This window comes from Lonchura striata, chromosome 4A (assembly GCF_050655825.1).
Source record: "Lonchura striata isolate lonStrDom1 chromosome 4A, ASM5065582v1, whole genome shotgun sequence".
Taxonomy (NCBI): domain Eukaryota; kingdom Metazoa; phylum Chordata; class Aves; order Passeriformes; family Estrildidae; genus Lonchura; species Lonchura striata.
The window spans coordinates 4,958,765-4,980,268 of record NC_140742.1 but is presented as its reverse complement, the minus strand read 5'-3'; the positions used below and the strand labels follow the sequence as shown (position 1 = coordinate 4,980,268).

The 21,504-nt window shown below is 43.3% G+C and overlaps 2 protein-coding genes across 3 annotated transcripts in view; both read left to right on the top strand.

The window, feature by feature from the left end:
• Nucleotides 1-8,178, top strand: part of SH3BGRL (SH3 domain binding glutamate rich protein like) — a 30,360-nt gene extending 22,182 nt beyond the window's left edge. The window contains exons 3-4 of the mRNA XM_077786496.2: nucleotides 3,174-3,254; nucleotides 6,104-8,178. Coding sequence (XP_077642622.1) covers nucleotides 3,174-3,254; nucleotides 6,104-6,136 — 114 coding nt within the window. The 3' untranslated portion in view covers nucleotides 6,137-8,178. The remainder of the gene's footprint in view (nucleotides 1-3,173; nucleotides 3,255-6,103) is intronic.
• Nucleotides 1-15,409, top strand: part of LOC110474376 (TLR adapter interacting with SLC15A4 on the lysosome) — a 37,591-nt gene extending 22,182 nt beyond the window's left edge. The window contains exons 2-5 of one of the 2 annotated variants that reach the window (XM_085570521.1): nucleotides 3,174-3,254; nucleotides 6,104-12,235; nucleotides 13,497-13,622; nucleotides 13,821-15,409. In XM_085570521.1, coding sequence (XP_085426647.1) covers nucleotides 13,866-14,789 — 924 coding nt within the window. In that variant the 5' untranslated portion in view covers nucleotides 3,174-3,254; nucleotides 6,104-12,235; nucleotides 13,497-13,622; nucleotides 13,821-13,865 and the 3' untranslated portion in view covers nucleotides 14,790-15,409. The remainder of the gene's footprint in view (nucleotides 1-3,173; nucleotides 3,255-6,103; nucleotides 12,236-13,496; nucleotides 13,623-13,820) is intronic. The other variant, XM_085570522.1, reaches the window with a different exon arrangement.
• Nucleotides 15,410-21,504: the final 6,095 nt, after the last annotated feature.

The window sequence follows — 21,504 nt, the reverse complement described above, 5'->3', positions numbered from 1 at the left end:
TGTGCTCATCCCCTCACCTCCAGCCTCCTGTGCTCCTCACCTCCAGCCCCCTGTGCTCCTCCCCTCACCTCCAGCCTCCTGTGCTCCTCACCTCCAGCCTCCTGTGCTCATCCCCTCACCTCCAGCTCCCTGTGCTCCTCACCTCCAGCCTCCTGTGCCCCTCACCTCCAGCTCCCTGTGCTCCTCACCTCCAGCCTCCTGTGCCCCTCACCTCCAGCCTCCTGTGCTCCTCACCTCCAGCCTCCTGTGCTCCTCCCCTCACCTCCAGCCTCCTGTGCTCCTCACCTCCAGCCTCCTGTGCTCATCCCCTCACCTCCAGCCTCCTGTGCTCCTCCCCTCACCTCCAGCTCCCTGTGCTCCTCACCTCCAGCCTCCTGTGCTCCTCCCCTCACCTCCAGCCTCCTGTGCTCCTCACCTCCAGCCTCCTGTGCTCCTCACCTCCAACCTCCTGTGCTCCTCCCCTCACCTCCAGCCTCCTGTGCTCCTCACCTCCAGCCTCCTGTGCTCCTCCCCTCACCTCCAGCCTCCTGTGCTCCTCACCTCCAGCCTCCTGTGCTCCTCCCCTCACCTCCAGCTCCCTGTGCTCATCCCCTCACCCCCAACCTCCTGTGCTCCTCACCTCCAGCCTCCTGTGCTCATCCCACTCCTCTTCCTCACTGTCTGTTCTTCACTGTGGTGAGCAGCAAGCCAGGGCTTGCCCAGCTGCAGTTCTCAAACTGGGAAGGCTGTAGGAGGTGTTAGACATTTCCCTCCGTCTTGGGCTTTTAGTAATAATTGGTGCTTGAGTATTCCAGTCACACCATAGGAAAGATTAAAATGCAGACTTCTTGGTTTGGATCCTGTCTTGTAGTACGTATAAAATTTTCTTTTCCTATGGGGATTTTCCCATCTTATGGCTCTGAAAGTTCTCAGGTTTTTTACTCCTCATTTTCCACATGATTGTGAGTTAACATCTCACAGAAATCTGGCCCTTTTACACCAACCTTATGTCCTATAGCAAGTTCAGAGATCTGTTCTGATCTGTTCAGAGGTCTGTGTGGCGTTTCCCAGTAGGTGTGAATCCCAGATCATATGAATTGATGTCTGCCATGATTATAAATCCGTTTTCTGATCCTTCTTGGGATCAGCTCTGTGTGCTGCTTGCATAAGGAAGGCTGCTGTGGTTCAGTTACTCCAGTGCCTTGGACAGATTAAAACTTGGGTTGCAAACAAAAATCCTACTGTAATTATTTTAATGCTTGACCAAATGTAAGTTGCCCTGCAGTACTTGTACTCAGCAGGCCATGCTTGAATGGTTATTAGATTAACTGTTAGTTTTATTTTTAAAACTTAATATCTTCTGAACAAAGCTCACAGTGTGCATTTCTCTGGTCCTTTTGAAGTCTGGCTCTGACCTGCACAGTCTGTAAGTCAAGACCTGTCAGTTCTGGACCTTTGTGAGACAAATCTGTACCTACTGAAAGAAATTATTCTCAATGTGCCAAGAATTTTTCTTGCTTGTAATAGAAGCAGAACTTGAAATAATATCCACAGTGAGCTGTTGTGTCACTTGGCTCTCCAAATTTTACTGACTGGTTGTGACATGGAAAAAGGTTGGTTTGGAGTGACAAACATAAGGATCTGTAGTTATCGAACCAGTAGACTAGTTACAAGGTTCTTGCTGTGGGTTTATTTCATCCCCAAAATTTTGGTTGATGTCATGTTGAACTTTAGAAATTCGGTCAGTTTCTATTGCTGGATTCAAGTAGCTACAGTTCAGCTTTCAGGAAGGTAAAAGGTAATTCTGTGCCCAGAATTTGAACCTCTTTCTGTCTTTATCTGATGCCTCTCAAGCATGAAGTTCCCCGTTTGTTCCATCTGATGCAGCACAACTGGCAGAGCAAAGAGCAAATTGGCCTTCCTGGCCCATGCACAGCAGAGAGGCTGGAACTGGAGATGCTGTGTGGGCTGGCACGAGCCCTGCTCCTCAGGCCCAGGAATTCCTGTCCTGGGAGATGCTGCAGAGCGGGCTCATGGCCTGTGCACCAAGATAAACAATCCCTTTGTTATCAAGCAGCCCCAGTCCTGTCAGCAGGAGGGCTTCAGGGAGGATTTACCATAATCACACACATTTTTATCAAACCAGCACGCGATTGCTGCATGTGCAAATGGAGCAATAATTTGATACCCCTTAATTCCAGGCAGTTGGAATCTTCTGGTCCCTGTACTTTGTTCTGTTCTAGCTGCAGCAGCCTCTCATTAGAGCTGCCCCCTCAGCTGCTGTTCCTTAGGCATTTGCCTCCCAGACAGTCTGGAATCCAAAGCAGTGTGCCCATAGCAGCTCTCCCTGACTCCAGCCTGAGATCAAGCTGCTACCTGCCTTGGGCTTCCCACCCAGGACTCCTGTATCCAAACACTGCCCAGGAAAGCTGGAGGAGGCTGTTAAAGTGCATCAGTTAAAAATAGAGAGCAGGAAAGTCATTGGACTGATCCCTGCTGAGTTCAGAAGTCAGAGTGAGGGAATTGTGTGGTGACTTGGACAACAGTGAGCTTGCACAAAACTTCTGGCTTCCTTTAGTTGGGGTTTGGTGTTTCTTTTAATTTATTTATTTATTTATTACCTTAATTTTCCTGGGAAGTGGCTGTGTGTGTTTAGGGTATTTGTAGTGCACTGAGTGAACAGTGCCACCCTATTCACTTGCACAGACTAATCTTTAGTGAGAAATGCGATGGGGAAAGTGCATTCTCAGTGTAAAAGTTCCAGCTGAACTTCTGACAGATTTAAGAGCTGGAGACACAGTTTCACAATTGCCATCCCTATCAGGAATCAGCAATGACATCTGGGAACATCTCATGAAAAGATCCAGGCTCGGCTGCTTCTGAGGGGGAATGTCCACACCAAACCAATGACAACACCTGCCTTGTGTGGAGTCTGTCACTCTGGGAGAGGTTGGAGCACCTCACAGCAACATCCCGTTGGGACATAGTGAATTCCCAGCTTGTCCCTTTCCAGCCTGACCAGTTTGTGTGCTGTTAGTGCTAATGCCACATACCTGAGCTGACACAATTTTGCATTTGGCTACAGGAAGCAGTTTGCTTGGTGTTGGTTGGGTGACACCCTAAACTGAGTTGAGATTATTTCTGACAATTCACTCCTCTGCTTTTTATTCCCAATCCCTCCTGCCATGGCAAAGGACTATGATGCATTCTTCGAAGCGCGGGAGAACAACGCCGTGTACGCGTTCCTGGGCTTGACTGCACCTCCTGGGTCAAAGGTAGGTGAGCACCTCCTCACAGGGAGCCTGTGGCTTTCACCTCCTTCTCTGCTCAGAATAGGATCTGGTACATGTCATTGCCCCCATCAATCTCCCTGGGAGATACTCAGTCTCCAGAGGCTCTCAGGCTTCAGTTTCAAAGTAGTTAATATTTGCACTGAAGAATTCATAAGAAACCTAGATGAAAAAAATTATCCCAAAATCAAAGAATGTTTTCAATTCAGCAAAAAAGTAAAATTCATGTGAAATTTTGATGAGATTTTTCTACCAGAAAATCTATTGAAACCAGAGCCACTGTTTCTGAAATAACATGGTCTTGCTTCAGAGTAATTTTTTCCTCTGGTTTGTTATCCAGAGCTTATTTTCCTTTGCCAATTACGAACTGGGCTACTGCTTTGCGGATGCAATGGGCTGGAATTCTTCTTTTGATTTTGATAGGATAAGACAAGCCTGCTTTATACGTTTCACTTGACAGCAGCAGGATCCTCCAGGTCACTTCCAGCTTTCCTGTTCCAGTGGATAAACACGCCGCTCCCTTTCAGCTTTACTCATGTACGAGTTGAAGGTCATGCTGTGCACATCACTAAGAGACCTAATTTTAAAGGTGGATGGTGACCCATGAGCAGTGAGCACTGGGGCAGACTGAAGCAGTTTTGGGAGCCAAATTTCCAGTAGTAGCTCCACTGGGAATGGTGTGATGAGGAAAAACTGCCTCATGCAGAGCTGCCCAGAGCAGAACCTGGGATATGCACCCCAGCGTTACCCGCTGCCAGGATCAGACCAGCTGCACACAGTGCCACAGTCCTGGTGAAGTTCCTTGGAACCTCCCTGCTCAGCAGTGTGCAGGATGGAGCCAAGGAGCCAGGAAGCAATCCTGAGACTCTGAGATACAGAGAAGCTCATGCCTTCCCCCTGGGAAGTGCAGTGGTACCAGAGAGCAGCTGCTGCCATAACAAATCAGGTCACCTGTCTCAGTAACGTTTGGAACGTTGCTGCTTTCCAGACCTGCTGGCTGGCAGGAGCTCTGCTTCTGTCCTAAGGGATGCTCCAGTTCTGTCCTCACCTAAGAAAAAGGTGAATTTTAAACAGAAGGGATAGAAAGAACACAGCTGTACTCTGCTGAATTTCCATGTTGTGTTGGGCTGATGATGGTAAATAACCTTTGCAGCAGTGACCTTGTACCCCCTGTGTCCTGCTCTGGGGCTGATTTTGGGAATCTCTCCCACAGGATGTCCAGTCAAGTCAGTTGCAGGCTGCTGAGGAGTGTACACAGATTTGTAGGTGCTGAAATTGATGTTTCCAGCATAGCTGTGTGCAGCTTGGATATAATGTTGTAGGGAATGACATGGCAACTGCAGAAAATGGCAGGAAACCTCCACTCGATGCCATCAGGAGAAATTTGGGAAGTTATTTGACTCTGAACACAAAGGTTTGATATTAATGCAAAGCAGAACTGGTTCAGAAGTGAGCATGGTAAATTCAAGTAACTGTTTTCTGAGCCCTGATGGTTTGGTTCATCCTTTGGATCTACAAACTCTGGAAAAAGGCTGACCTTTAGTTTTTCTTAAATATCTCCACTTCAAGCAATATGGGTAGATTTTAAAGGGAGAGGGTTTTGTGAGTTAAAAGCTATGTTTAATTATTTCTTTATTAAAGATTTAAGAACTGAGAGGATGCTCAGTGAGGGGCCTTGAGGGAGAAATAAGGAAAAGTATGAAAGAGGGACAGTGTCAAGCCTGGAAAACTGAGCCTCTCCCAGATAACTTGCAGGCCTACGCCCAAGAAAATGGAATTTGACCTCCAAGAAAAATAGGTTAGCAGGTTACTTGTACCAACCTTCCTGAGCATGAGGGAAATAGCAGCAATCCTTACCAGCTTTCCAGTGACTGTTGTGAAGAAATGTACTTTGTATTGAAAAAAAACAACCATTGAGGTGCCAACATTGCAGTGCCCTAGGCTGGGTAAGGGAGTTGTTACGAAGCCAAGGGGACCTCCTCTTTCTTACCATTCAAAGAACCACTTGTCTTTTAGAGAATATCAAACACACTTCTTTTTTCCAGGCTTTGTAGCTCTCTCTGATCTTCCTTTCATTGCTCACCTGCCTTTTTTGCTGTGGATGTCCTCGCATGAGGCCTGTGGGTGACATCTGAGCCCCAGTGACATCCCAGCCCCGCTGTCTGACCCGTGACAGGCCAGCAGAGCAGAGCATGGTCAGGAGCACGGCAGCTCCAAGCTTCCCACGCCCTGAGTTCAAAGGCAGTTGGCCAGGACAACCAGAGTGAGCCACCACATCCAAGATACAGGACATATGTGTGGGACTTCCTGCCCTATAGGCTGGGGTCACCCACTGTGTCTCCTCCTAAAAAAAATTCTAGAGACTTCTTGGAAATTCCCCTCTTAGTCCTTTCTCCTTGTGTGTTTTGTTTGTTTAGCAACTCTGGGTCATGGTAACAATGATATTGAATCTGTTATCTTGAGTATTTCTGTGCAGTCACAAAAGCAAATGGCTCCAACACATCTTGGCAGACATTGAACTTTGTCCTTTCAAATAAACCAGGCTGTCCCTGCTGAGGTGCTGCACTGAGGGCACTGGGAATTCATCTCTCATTCATCTCCTTGTAGGTCATGGAGCTGCTAGCAGGTAATTAAATTAATCTGCATTCAAAAGCACATTTGGAGAAACCAAAAGAAAATTCCTTTTGCATTTCTTCTGTTGTCATTCTGTTCCCATTTATGATCACCTTACAAAGACTGAAAGATTATTGAAAAATGCAGGTTATTGTTTTATAGTGTTCCTTTGGAAACATACTGAGAAACTACTAACATGTAATTCTTCTTTGCTGTTTCAGGAAGCTGAAGCACTGGCTAAGCAGCAAGCGTGAATCAACTGCCTTAAATGTCTGTAAAGGGAATTTCCACAGCTTTTTATAAAATAGTCCAACTGTCTCTGCTTCAAGAAATGTAGATGTGATTTCTAACATTTGATTGGTGCTTGCAGCATTCACTGTCCATGACACAAATTGAACACGGGATGGAAATGGGAATTTCAGGGTAGGGAGTGGGAGTGGGTTCTGATGGAAGCCGAAGCAATCAGACATCAATGAGTTACATTTACTTTAAACTGTCCTGGCAATTCGTCCATTTTGTGTAAACTTAAAGAAACTATTTTAGTACTAAAAATGCAGATGGGTTTTACATAGAGATCCAAGTATTTAAACTATGGAAAACAGCATCTAAGACCTCGTCAGATACTAATTTAGTGCCTGAGTTGCCTCAAAAATGTTACTGAGTTACACAGTAAATTTTTAGTGTCTTTCCTGGTTTCAGGTGAATTTGTAGGTGGTACTGTGTAGTTTAACCATTGTAGTCACTTTGGAAAGTTGTGTTTGTCTTCTGTAGAATGGATATTTAAGGTTTGTATTGTTACACAGTTGTACAGGTGATAAAACCCCCAACAAACCCCACGTATTTCTCATTTAAATGATCTGTGTGGCCTCTTGGACAAAAAGGGCAGTGGACACGGGTCCCTCACAGCTGCCTAAGCACAAGCAATGACACATCTGGGGCAAGGTTAAATGTTGCAAACAAGCCAAAACAGCCAGAAATGGCCTTTCCTTACCTGTGTAAGGGTGAAAGCCTTTAATGTATTTCTCTACAAAAATACCAGTTCACACTGCTTAGAGCATTAAACATCTCACTGCATGTTCAAGTAGCCATTAGGTTCATATAGTATTTTTTCAAATGAGGAAATAAATGTTTGAATAGCAAGTTATTGTAATTAAGCAAGACTTTTTTTTTTTTTTAAGGTTTTAAAACTTTATTTTCATTCTTATTGCCATATCATAAAGCTATTACAGGAATTGCAGTTCTCTAAGTGTCTTGTGTGGGTGAATTTACCACGTGCAATATTAACCTGTGTGTTCTCCCAGTGCTCATGAGGGAGCCTGTAATTACTGGCTATATTTTAATTCCTGATTTATCATTTTGGGAGCCTGGGAAGAAGTTGGAAGCTTGTGCTTACAAAAGCAGCACAGCATCACGAGGCAAAGGGATGGATGGATGCTGCCTTACCTTAAAGATTAACACACACACAACTGTGCTTTTTTATTAACAGCTTTTGTCAGGAATTACTGCAATTCTGTGAAATTTAAGATCTTTTGGGGATGGAAGTTTGGTTATGTTTTAAATCCAGCATCAGATTTTTGTTGTTCACTATGATTTCATCTTTCTGAATGAGGTTGTTTTTCTTTCTTAATATTGGCTGAATCCTTCTCTATGTCTGAATTCCTGCTCAAGTTTTTGGGAATTGTGGAATATTAAGTGAAGTGTGGTGAGGAAAGTGGGATTTGACACACAAATCTGTACCCATACCAGTTTGCTGTGCTTCCTGTGCAAGTTTGGTGAATTACAGCCATTATTTTGGAGAAGCTGTAATTAAAAGTAGCTGCCAAATTCTGTCAGTTCAGCGACCCAAAACATTCTGACACGAGGTCAATCCCTGTCTCAACAGTCAAGAAAATCGCCAAGTTTAAGAAAGCAAAGTCACTGCCCTCGTCTGTCCCCCCCTTGCCATATGGGAGCATTCAAACTGTATCAGCATTCCTAAGGCAGCTCTGGTGAGCCAGGCTGAATTATTCCTTTGTCCGGGGAACAAGGCACCAACACAAACTGAAAATACCCAAAATCTCTTTGTTGTGTGTGTAAAACTTGAGTTTTTTGATGCAGATCTCTTGCATGACTTTAGGAGTGCCAGGAATCTGTTACCTCTGTGCTGGTTTTCTGTTTCCATGGGTGCAAGAACTGAATTTGTTCTTTTTTTTCTTATTTTTTTCCTATATAGAAAGCAGGCATTGAGGATTTAACTGTATGTTAACCATTCCTGTATCATTCCAATAAAGTTGGTTTAGAACACTTTCTCACTCCATGACTTGTTTGCATGTTTTGTTCACAGTTTGAAGTTTGAAGCTGAAAGAAGTGAAATTTTCAGATGAAAACACTGCTTTTTAAAAGTTCAGGATTTATACAAAGATTCATATCAGGGATCTGCTGCTGCGGTCAAAGTCTGCTGGGTTGGATCTCTCACCTGTTGCAGCTAATGGGATGTAATTACTAAATGGTATTTAATTTAGGATACACCTACCCAAAACAGTGTGTCAAGGTTTGGGTTATTTCCCTCATTATCCTGCCTTCCCACTCATTGCCCAGGGCAGGGACAGGTCGGAAGTGGCTCGGACACAGCAGCTGCTCCCACGCTCAGAGCTCACCCAGCCCTCCCCTGCTCGTTTACAAACTGCAATTAATTAGCTTTATTCTGCTCCCAGCAGGGAGCTGTGCTGTTTTATATTTGTGTTGCCACAGGACAGTGCAGAATAAATTTTAAACTAAAACTTCACTTACACCTTCCCCGTTTGCTGGGTAGATCAGCAGCTACCTCCTTCCTGCTTCACGTGCTGAAGTTCTGCACCACTTGCAAGATCTGCAGAGTTACAGAAATGACATTCTCTGCCTCTGACCTGCCCTGGGATTTGCCCAGATTCCATACTTAAACCAATAACCTGATCTTTTTATGAGTGGTTGGGAATTTGTACAGGATCAGCTTCTGTGTGAGCAGCTAAAGCATGGCCAAGCACCAGCAGGCACGGGATTGTCGCGTGTCCCTCACACCTCTCCTGTAATGTCTGAGGGGTGGTCCATGGGATGGGAAAAGAGCCATGAATGCCATTTCTAAGTTGTCATGAATCCCATTTACTTCCCCTCTGTGCAACTCAGAAAAACTTTTTTTAATCAAAAATCCTAAAAACACAGTTGTTATTCATTAATGTAAAGTTCAATGCAAATACTTTCCCAAAATCTTTAAAAACCAAACTACACATGTGCATGCAAGGTGTGCCAACTTTCCCTACACCAGATTCCTCAGATCCTAATCCCGTGGCACCAATAAAACATTCCCAAGTTGTTACCATTTACTGAGTTTCCTGCAGAAATACTCTGTGATTTACCCATATTCTGGGATCTTGGTACAATGTTTTAGATTGAAAGATTCATTGTGACAGTTTTGAAGTTTATTATTAAAAATTTTGGACTGTATTGGTAAAATTGCAGAAATGAGAAAATTTTAAAAGTTTAGGTGATGAAGTAGCAATTGCTGGATTACTACAGATAAACACAATAGTGAGTACTGAGTATGCAAAATACATATATTTAGTAGAAAATACACATATTTAGTACAAAATATGTGTGTTGTATTCATGAAGTATCAGATTTTTAAGTATAGGACCCATATAGCTTGTAATATGAACATATAGTATTTATTATATTACTGTATATATGTATATATAAATATTTATATACATACACAATATAGCAATATGTAATTCATATATACTATAATTCCTTATAGCAATTCTTTCTGTTGCAGATTGATTTATTGAAGATATCATCAAGAACGTGGCCATTTCTTCATTTTAATTTGCTCACTATTTCAAAACCCTTAATAAAAGGAAACCAGCACGTCATTAATCCAATGTCAGCAGCACTGCAATTGCCGCGTTCTTTCCGGAACCCTTTTTCGGACGCAGAACGGGTTATTTCGGTTTTCACGGGATCGCGCCCCCATTTCCCAGGCAGGGCCGGCCCGAGTCCCGCCCGCCGCGCTGCGAGGGGCCGCAATGGCGCCCGGGCCCGCCGCGCGCCGTTGCCGCGGCAACCAGCAGCCACTCAGCGGCCGAGGCGGGCGCTCCCCGCCTTCCTATTGGGCGATATAGCTGTCAGTCATACTAAACCCCGCCCCTCTTGTACTTAAGCCGCGCCGTGAGGGCGCGATGGGGCTGTGTGGGGGGGTTCTTTTAAGGTGCGGGTGACTATGGAGTGAAGTTCCTTTGGAATGGGAAATAAACGGCCCGCCGCAGCTGTGCTAGGAAAAAAAAATCCAACATAAAACCTTTCATGCCATCAATATCTGTGTCATGTTTATGTGAATGCAAAGTACACAGCCTCTGCTGAAAGATGGGACTTTGTTTACATACAACCATAGTTCACATAATATCCTTCATTGTGGTAGTGTTTGTTTTCTCCATGTATGAATGATACTATAAGAGTATTTTTTATTCTTTTCCAATATATATTCAGCTCTAAATTCTGACATCCTTGCCTTGCTGTTTATACTGACTGCAATCTGTGCTCAGCTTCTGAACTAACTTTGGTTCTATCTCGCTCTGACTTTGTTTTTGTAAATAAAAGGGAATTTCTTTTTTGTGAGATCCAATTGAGAGAATACATTGATTTCTTTGGATATTGATGTATTTACCACCTGAATCCCGGACTGGTTTCTGTTGGAAGGGATGGTAAAGCTCATCTCATTCCAGCCCCACCATGGGCAGGGACACATTCCATAGATCAGGTTGCTGGCTATGCAATGGAAGTTGATTTGCTTTTAATCACTCCACACAAATTACCTGACTTGATTTCTTCCTCTCTCTCTGTTACTTTTGTGTCTTGTTGAAGCAGCTGCACAAAAATTCCAGCTGCAGCTGGCACTAATTGCAAGCTACTAATTTAAAACTACTTGGAATTGGATCTGCCCTGGTTCCTGCCTGCAAAGACTGTGGGCAGTGACTCTGCTGGAGCCCCAGCCACACCTTCTGTGCAGAAATTGCTCATGCAACATGATTAAAAATCAGGTAATTTTGAGAAGCTTTTAAATATTAAATGAGTTTTATATAAATTTGATGGGTGCTTTCATTTTGCCTCCATAAAACTCCAAGGTTCTCATGAAATACAGGAGAAGGTTTTCATGAAATACAGGAGAAAATGAGGGAAGAGAGATAATTTTACAGACTTCATTGAACCTATATGGCCAGAATGACACCAAACCTAATTTCTAAGGCACAACATGATTTCCCACTGACAGGGGCAGTGTTAGATTGGATATTAGAAAGAAATTCTTCCCTGTGAGGGTAGGGAGGCCCTGGCACAAGTTGCCCAGAGAAGCTGTGACTGCCCCATCCCTGGAAGTGGCCAAGGCCAGGTTGGACACTGGGACCTGGAGCACCCTGGAATGGTGGAAGGTGTCCCTGTCCTTGACATGGATGATCATTTGTGTTTTGCTCCTGTCATTAAGCAGTGTTCTTTTAGAATTTTCTGGCTTGTACTTAGATGAGATTCAGCTTCTGCTTCACTGGGGGGTTCTTAAATTCTGACAAAAAAGGAGATTTAGAAAAGTCACCAACAAAACTCTTCAGACTATCTGTGGGCTGGATCCTGTGCTGAGGGGAGGGCTCAGTGCATGAGCTTGGCTTCAGCTTGAAGAAGACTCTTAAAACCACCATGGGAGCACCTGGGATGTGCCAGAGGTACTTTTTTAACCCCTAAAGAGTGGGTTTGGTCAACGAGCAACACGATTGTGCAGAGCTGTCTATTAGCTGCTGCTTTCAGGTTGGTACATTGTCCTGTTGGCACATCACAGACACAGGGTATTTCATCAAAATCCAGGGGAAAGGAAGTTACCAACTTCCTCCCCATCAGTGGCACATCACCAGACTCTAAATTTTCCAAAGGGGAAGTAGTGTAAGTCCACAAGTCAGCTGAGCAGCACCGAGCTCCTGCCAGTGGAAGTGCTGGTGGAATTCGGTTCCGATTTCGCTCTGCCTGGCGCAGCCCCGATCCTCTGCTCCTTCCCCGTGCCCCGTTGTGGCTGTCAGCAGCTCCTCAGCATCACGCTGTGGTCAGGAACATCTCAATTCATTTTCAAACATCCTCTTTTAGACGTAGCCCTCTCTCTGTGTTCAAAAACCGCGCCCTCTTCCAGCGGGATCACTTCTGTTTTGAGAGTTAAAAATGCTGGGGATTGCATCATGAGTGCGTCAGGCTTTTTGTGCACAGACAGCAGTGAGTAGAGGGTGTGTAGCCATCTGCCCCCTGCCAGCAGCTCTAGCAGGACAGCTCTGGGCTAGGGAAATCCACCTCGGACCTGGCTGGGCTTGGTAAGTTGGACTTTTTGTGCCTTTTTCTTTTCCTTATGCTTTGTTCCAGAACACAGGAACCACTTCTTTTATTTGGAGGAGACCAGTTTTTCCAAGATTACCATGTTTTAGCTCTTCATGAGCTCTTTCAAAGCAATAACCCAAAATTTATCCTCAGGTAAGGAGCTGGGTACCCTGAGGTCCTAGGGTAAGGCCCGGGTTACCCATGTCCTACAAGGCACAGAGCATTCCAAATTCCATGGATCTTTAGCAAGATTTATACTGCAAATTCTTCTTTCTTTGGAAATTAGTTTATCAAGTATCATAAGTGCTTAAGAAAGTGCTGCCCTGCCTTTTGCATATGTAAATGACCATGTAGATAACCAGGCCTGCTGCCTTTCCTGCTTGCTTTGGCCTCAAAATTCCAGTGCTCTTTTCAGCTTTGGGGAGGGAGCTGTGTCACGAAAAAAAAAAAAAAAAAAAAAAAAAAAGAACCCCACCAAAAAACCCCAAAAAACCAAAAAAGAAAACAAAACAAAAACAAACAAACAAACAAACAAACCAGAAAAAAAAAACTAAAAAAAAACCCAAAACAACCAGTTGTGCTGTGTAAATTTTGGGGGCAAGGTGAAAATTTCCGTCTCTCAAAAAACTGAAATTTTAGAATATCTCCTGGAAGGAGCGCTGGGATTGAAAAGTGACCCAGCGTAGTGAGGGCCATGGTGAAAGGTGTTGAGCCACAAGCACACTTTGGGTCTGTGGATACTTCAATTATGCAGAGATATAAAGGATATTTGAAGAACTGAATGATTTTCTTATGTTCATGTTTCCTATTCCTCCATAAGAGCAGTGGTTCAGGTCAGACTCTTAATGTTAAGATTCCCATTGATTTTAACAGTAGGTAAATTGAAAAGGGATGATAAGGAATCATTAAGTGTAGTAAATTATTTTGAGACACTTATCTTTTCATTATTATCACTATTGGGGAAGGTAAATTACTTATATCTCTTAGGTTCATCATTAAAAGGGACTCTAAACACATTTGATCTGCATTTTGAATACGGTTTTATTATATTTGCAGAACTCTTAGTTTCTTTTGAAGCTCCTTGGCACCTCACAGGAGTGCTCAAGTCAGGAATACCTCTAAATATGAATATAGTCTTTATTTTCTTTTTGTGTCACCTCTTTAGCTCTTGGAAATGGTTGTCTTGTAATGGAAAACATTGATTAATTACTGATGGTATTGATACAGACAAGTAAAATATTTTGCTAATTTTTACAGCTTATAAAGCACAGTCTGTCTCAAGTAGCCACGATGCAGAAGAGGCCTGGGAGCAGAAGGGATGTTACAGATGAAGCAGCTGATTAAAGCCCTTCCTGTATCTTCAGAATGATTTTTGTGGACATGGTAAAGAGGGAAAACATGCATTTTAATGTTTGCTAAAAATAAATGCTTGAGAGGGAAAGAAAAATCACTGTCGTTGTGAGAAGTGCACTGTTCATTAGTATTAGTAACAATAATAACAATAACAATGATAATATAATTATTCTGTAATAGTTGTTGAATAATAGTTGTTGTTGTATTGTGCCTGTCTTTCCATCCCAGGGCTCCATGGAACTCTGGTGATCCCTGGTGCTCACACTTGTCACCATGCTGGCAGAAGGCATCCTAACGAGGCTCATCTATAAAGAAAGCTGTCATCAAGATAAGCCTTGCAAATCTCCTGCATCCCAAAAGGCTAAAGAGGGAATCTGGAGACAGAAACTTGTAGACATCCCAGAAATTAAAGGCTTTGCTGATGGATGTGAGAAGCGGGAGGAGCTCTCTGCCAGAAGCAGCAAAGTGGAAGCCGGGAGCAGCCCCCGATGGGGATCCATGGAAAAGGAGCCTGCAAAAGATCAGGAAATGCTGGTTAAAGGAACTGCATCCCCAGCTCTACATATCCCCAGGAGAGGGGGAAGCCTAGACCAGGTGGATTTGTACAGATCCTGGCCATGCAACAGCATTTACCAGGACTACCCTGACCTGCAGATCGGGGGGGACCGCGTCGGGGGCCACACGTGTGACTCAGGCTGTGTCCTGGACCATGTGTGTGATGAACTCCCCGATGGCCCTGTCCTGCTCTCCATAGATATTCCCCTGGGGCAGTCCCCTCAGTGTGAGCATCCCAAAAAGCCCAGTGGGATGTCCCTGCCTGGAGATGAAGCTGGAGAAAGGAGCCTCGTGCTCAGTGAGGAGCCCCTTTCCAACTCCACGCTCAACAAGTACATGGAAGCCAAAGTGGCAGAGCTCTACAAACAGTTTTTTGATGAAAGCCTGGCCAGGTGTGGTTCCATAACAAACCTCCTGACCTGCAGCTGGATAAGGAACAGCCTGGACCAGATAAGTGTTCAGATCTCCCAGGAGCAGAACATAGAAACCTCCAAAGCCAGAGGAGCCCTCTTGCACTCGTTGGCTTTGTTCAGCTCCCGCAACGCTCCCAACAGGAACAGCTCTGAGTTCAGCACCCCAAACCTCCAAATCTCCAACACAATGGGTGCAAAATGGAGCTGCAGGATGGAATTCACATCCTGACTGAGCTGCTCAGCTCAGGAGAGGGATGGGATTCAGGTAGGAATGTTTCACTCTAAAGATTTGGTGGGGAGATGGAAACATTTGCACACTACACTTATTGTAATGAATATTTTAAGTTTTAAAACCCTTTGGTAGCAGGTCAAGTAAAGGTCTCTGTTTTCTAATGGAAAATTTGCAATTAATTTCTCTCCAAAATACTGGTTAATCATGTTATTATAATATATATAGAATCATAGAACTGTTGAAGTTGGAAATGACCACTAGGATCATCAAGTCCAACCATCAACCCAACACCACTAAATCGTGTCCTCAAGTGCCACATCCACACATAAAAGCATTAATTTTCTGCAAAATCAGCAAGCAAAGATGACTGCAGCATTCCTGAAAAAAAAATAGTGCAAGATTCCTGCATCTTCATTTGGAAATTTAAATGCAAACTTTCATATGGAAATACTGCTGTTTAGCTCTCAAACAAATTTTCTCCCTTTGCTCTTGCTTCTCAGCAAATATTCCAGCTGGAAATTATTCATTATGTCACCACTGTAAAATGATAGATGAATTGGACTGTTACCTGCTCTGCAGAATTTTTTTTTTCTAATAAAGTTTTTTGTTGGTGTTTTTGCTTGTTGTTGGGGATTTTTTGTTTGTTTGTTTTAATCTTTATTTCTTGGGCATTTCTTAAACTGTGAACTCAAAGAAAATATCAGCAGGACTGAAAAAAAGCTGCTCCTAAGGGAAAAGTGATCTGACTGGGCAATGAAAGAACTTCTTTCTCTTTATTAAAATGACAGGGAAAGATAATTCCTGATAAGGAAATAAATTAATAAAATCAGACTCATACACATCCAAGACCTAACTGGTCATTGCCTGATCCAGAATTCCCACTGACCTTGGGGCAAGGAATATAAGCAATACTGAATCTCATCCTTGCTTTCGAGGAGGAAAAGGATGATTTACTTCCCTATGCATTGCCCTAATTCCATATGTGTCTCATTAATCTCCTTCTCAGTATTCAAAACCAGGCCAGGAGTCCTTTGGAAGAAGCCAAATGACTTCATTAAATTCCAGAGGAGTGCAGAGTGGGCAGAGTTTTCCAGATTTCCTTGGTGGAGGTGCAGAGAACAATTTAACTGAGGTGGAGAGGGGAAATATTCCAGAGGGCAGCAGCAGCCGAAGGCTTTGCAATTATCCACAGCAAGAAGTGCTCTGTGCCATTGGTGCTGCTGTGCCCCAGCCCTTGCTTCCCCCTGGGATCTATTTATAGTTCAAGCCAAAGTCTGGAAAGAAGTTAATTGCACGAGGTTCTTCCTCAGGAAATGAGGAAGTCGGAGGTTAAACCTGAGCTCCAGACTGGTTTTCAGTCTTTCCCAGCGCTGAGGAATGCATTGGAGGAGCCCCTCTCTGCTCTGCTGCTCAGCCCAGCCCCAGGGAGTAAAGCCAAGGCATCCGCAGCAGCTGCTGCACTGGGAGAATCCCTGATGGATCTGCTGCTCCATCCCCGGGGCAGAAATGGAATGGCACAGGAGAAAACACAGAAATAATGAGAATTTGGCAAAACCTGAGGTTACTATGAGGTTGCGTTCATCCCATCCCATCTTAGGACTGGTTTCATAGCTGGTTTTTAAATTAATTTTATTAAATGCACGGATAATTTTAGCTGGAATGAAAAGAAAACCACATAATGGCAGTGTTTTGAGGAAAATAGGTAATTTAGACCACCCCAATGGCGTGTGTTTTCACAGCACAAATGGAGGTGCAGATAAATGCACACTGTTAATGTAAAGCACATTGTGTTTTGTTATTGATTTTATGTAGTTTCACCCATGGAAAAATATTGTCCATGTGCTTTCCCCCCCCACAGCATTTCATAAACTGGTTTAATCCACCATTTAAGTAACTTCTCAAAATTAATTTCTCTCTGTAGAAAGAAAGATGTTGCTGCAGAATACATTTTAGGGGCAAAATCTGTTAATTTCTAAAAAGACGAGACAAATACATTTATTAATAACTTAAATACTATTTTAACTCTTTTTTTTTTTTTAATTGACATGTTGCAATCCATGACCTGCTTTGGATTTATTTATATTTGGAAGATGCGAAATCCCATTATGACTTTGAGTAAAACTCCATCAGCTGCACTGGAGCTGTGCCTGTTTTCACTAGGAGGAAAAACGCCTCAGTGAACTCAAATTCCTTGAGGAAAATCCCTGGAAAGGTGCTTTTCCAGCCCGCTGAAGGGCAGCAGCTGGATTTCATTACAAAGGGAAGCAGTGCCATATTTTACAGGGCAGACATCCATGGCCAGATTCTGCCTGGAGCTGATTTTTATCCACATGCCAGAAAATCTGATGTTGGAGGAGAAATGCTGGCAGGGAATTTTTACCTTCATATCCAGCTCTCATTCTGTGTTCCCACAGAGGAATATTCACCAGGTCCCGGAACCCAGACCCTGTAGAAAGCTGGACTCTTTAGTTAAATTTCCCCAATTAATCCTTCAGTCAGGATGTTCCCCAGCCTGCCTCAATTGTGGGAATTAAGCCCCTCTAGAAGGTGACTTCATCAGCCTGGGGGATAATTAGGATTTTTACACATTACCAATTTTTCTGAGATTTATTAAATAGTCAAATGGTGATATCTAGTGGTGGTTTCCTTTAGTACCTTCCAGGTCAGGATTTCCAGAGCTTTACAACCATTTTGCAATGAAATCTCAAAGTCTGTCTTTTTCTGGAGGGAGGATTATTTCCCATAAAAAGGATGACCAGGTGTGCAGGAAAACAACTTCCATCAATTAATGTTCTATTCCAGTTAAAATCAAGAAGGACTTAAAACCTGGAAGGCCAAACCCTTCCATTTAGGACTAAAAATTCTGACTGACAATAATTTGAGAAAAAATCTCAAACATTTAATATTTCTATTTTTCATTCATCTCTCTTTTAATCAGGAAAAAAGCTATTTGCTTGTTAAACAAATGAAACTAAATCTGTGTGGCTTATTTTTTCACCCAAAATGTCAAATATCAATCTACTTTTAGTGGGCTGAAATCTACTTTTTAGCAGAATGTTCTTTCTTGCTCTCCAGTAGTTTATACATGGCATGGCAAAACTGATTTTTTTCTCTCTGTTTTGTTCCTGTTTCAAATACAGATTTCAAAAATACAGACATTTGATTGTAATTACCCTAATTTTATTTTTCTTTACCAGAATACCCCCACCACTTAATCTTTGCCTGCTTTTTCTTTGAGTTCATTTATTTGTGATAATCCCGTAAATGTGTTGGGACTATAAATCACTTGTGATGGTCAGTGATCATTTGATAAATGAGTGCTAACGAACATTCCACTCCCACATCCACCATCCTGGCTCCCTTCTGGGGGGAAATAAAAAGGTTTAGTGTGGAGCTGTGAATCCCAGGAGGTTGAAGACCTTCCCTTTTCCATCCTGCTCCATGTAAGGGTTGTGGATATCCCCCTTCACTTGTGGGCTGTGCTCTTGGGAAGACAAAAAGCTGGAGGAATATTTGATGTACTGGAGCAAAGTGGGGGGAGATTTGTGTGTGGAGCTGAATTATTGAAAATTGTTGGGAATTCTGTGTGATCTGTGTCCATCAAGGCTTTGTTTTCTTCGGGATATTTGTTTGGGGCTCTGTTTGGAGGAGAAAATGTGTTGGTTTTTTTACAACCTTTAAAACTGCAATGCCTTGGGAACAATGTGGCATCCCACCACTTTTCCTGGGGCTTTCTCTGGTGGTGTTTCTGAAGGAAAGGTGAGTGAGGAGCTGAGGAGCTTCTCCTGGAGAAGGGAAACTGCAGGACCCTGAGGAGCTGGGACTAAAACCAGCCCCAGAAGAGCTGGGACTTGCAAGGCTTTTCTGTGTCCCACCACTGCTGCTCCTCCTTGAGGGTAAGGGGGAGCAGCATCTTTCCTAAATGTGCCTCTGGTTGGGTAGAGCTGGAATGTGGCCTCTGGGTTCTCTGCATCTGGATGACTTTTGAGGTCCCTTCCAACCCAAACCAGTCTGTCATTCCATGATCTTTTGTCTTTTCTCCCTTTCTCCCCATGCTGCTGCAGGAAGGGTTTTCCTGCCCCTCACTCCTGTGTTGGGACACAGAGGCTTTGCTTTCCTGGGCTCTGGTTTGCTATTTAGAGATCCTTGATCCTCCTAAAAAAAGTTTCTAATTTTGTGCAATAGCACAATTTCTCAAACCACTGTGTTGCTGTTTTTTGTTCTCCTTCCCCATCTGTAGTGATTACACACTTCTGCTTTCCATTGCCAAATTTCTAAGACCCACGGACCATTTATTCCATTTCTTTGTAGCTCAACTGTACAAAGTTGATATTTCAGTAATTAACTACTAATCTGAGAGATAACAAAAGTTAACAAACATGAGCGAGAGAACACCCAGACCTGCTGTCATGTGTTTCTTTTTTTTTTGTTTTTGTTTCTTCTCTTTTTTTTGTTTTGTTTTTTTTTTTTAAGCTGTGTTGGTTCTTTGTTTCAAATGAGTGAGATTTACGAACGTAATGGAATAAGGAACAGAACTGCAAACGAATTTCTTGAAAATCTTGCTTTGAAGTTTTAAATAGCAAATTTTGTTCCTCTTTTCTGGTAGTTGAATTTAAAAAAAAACCCTTTCCTGGAATAGAGGGCAAAAACATTCATGTTGCACATGTTAAATTTATATCAATCAGTGTGAAATGCTGTGTGTGGATATTGGTGCTGGTGTTTGCAAGCTCCCTTTCCCTTTGCTGCCCAGCTCTGCTCCAGCTCAGCCATCAAACAGCAAGGACAGGTCACTGATCACAGGCAAGTGGCTTGGGGACAGTTTTATTGAATATTTTTATATAACAAAAACATCCTTGGAAATAGCCACCTGCTTATGCTTATTCCACTAAGAGAAACAAGAGGCTGTGTCCAGCCTTTTGTAAAAAGTAAAAAAATTCAGAGAAAGTGTGGATTTCTCCTGAGAGTGTGTGTGGGACCAGAGTATGTTGTCCTGGGAGCAGCCAATAAATAGGAACAATAAATTTCCACCCTGAGGTGAAATCCATGAATTAAATATCCCAGATCTCACTAGTAAGGAGGCAAAATGTGCTCACACCTCTGCTGAGGTGTATTCTTTTAACTTGTTCCCTATCAATATTCCAGCTGCTCGATGTAATTTTGTTTGAATCCTCCTTAAACCCAGATTTTTGACTGGAATCACTGGTGTTATATAAACCTCAGCCTGCCTGGGCTCTGGGTGCCCATGAGGCTCCCCACTCTCTGCAGCCCCAAGTTGCTTTTCAGTGTCCCCGTGGCTTGTGATGTGCTGACAGACCCCACGTGCTGGCTCGGGGTTTTCCAGGGTTCTCTGTTCCTGCTGCCCCCAATAGCTGTGGGTGGGATCCTTCCCAGAAAGGGAAGTGGGATGAGTGGCTTGGAGGCTTTTAGGGTAAGCTGAAAAAAAAAAAAAAAAAAGGTTTACTTCTAAAAAGGGCAAAAAACTAAACAAAATCGGTGGTAACACTAAAACATCTCCTGGGTGCTCCCAAATATCTGTCCCAGAGGTCAGTGTAGAGCACTGAAGGGTTTCCCTAGGGATAATCCACCATGGTACTTGTGGGGCTGCCCTGGTCAAGAGGTGGGTGTTCCCTGGGAAAATTGTTCAGAAATGTCATGTTTTCATTGCAAGAGCCTGAATTTTGGTCACTGATATCACATCCCACAATAAGTCTGCTCTTCTCCCAGTCTTCCTCATTCCACCAGGACCAAGGTGCCCATCAGCACAATTGTGGGGATCAAAATCCAGCCTGCAGACCGTAAAATGTAGGGAAGATCATCGCATTAGGGAAAAAATGAAAGCCTGTCCATAAACATGGGATCAAATGGTGCTCACATGAAAAAGTGGATCAATAATATCAATAGCCATTAGCAGAGGAACAGCACGAAATCTGTTATCACAGAACTTTGGAAAAACATTTTGTCTTTGGCTTTTGGCTTATTTGTAGGTAATACATAATGAACTTGGTGGTCTTAGAGGTTTTTTCCAGCCTTAATGATTTTATAAGGCAGCTTTCTTTGAAAAATGGAGCATATTTAAAACTTTTCCTCCCTGTTGACCTTCCTCAAATTCTATCCCAGCTCTGTTGGTTTTTCTGGTTCCATTATTAAAGAAGTATAGATTATATACATAAAACCAGTTTCCAGGATGCTGTTGAACTCCCACTGCAAGCCTTTTTCCCCCTCCAAGATGCCAGCATTTCAGTTTTGGCTTAAGGAAAGTGTAGGTGAGCATTAACTTTTTGCTTTTTTTTTTTTTTTGTGAAAATAGCAGAAGACAAAATGGATCATTTGGGAATGGAGGGGAATGGGAGGTTGGCAGAACTCCTCTTCCATCTTGCCAAATGGAACAAGTCCTCAAACCCTTAACTTTAACACCCAATATTTCAACAGAAAGAGGAAAATATGATGGCTTGGGATGTGAGCCCAGGCTCAGAGCTGCTTCCATTGCTCTTCCTCTGGCTAAATAATTCCTTAATTATTTCTTAATTGCTGTCAAGAGCACTGTTCTGCCTTCTTCAGAGTAATGAGTGATTTCTTCTTAGATATTAGGAAGAAATTCCTCCCTGTGAGGGTGGTGTGGCCCTGGCACAAGTTTTCCAGAGAAGCTGTGGCTGCCCTGGAACTGTACAAGGGATGGAGCTTGGAGCAACCTGGGACAGTGGGAGGTGTCCCA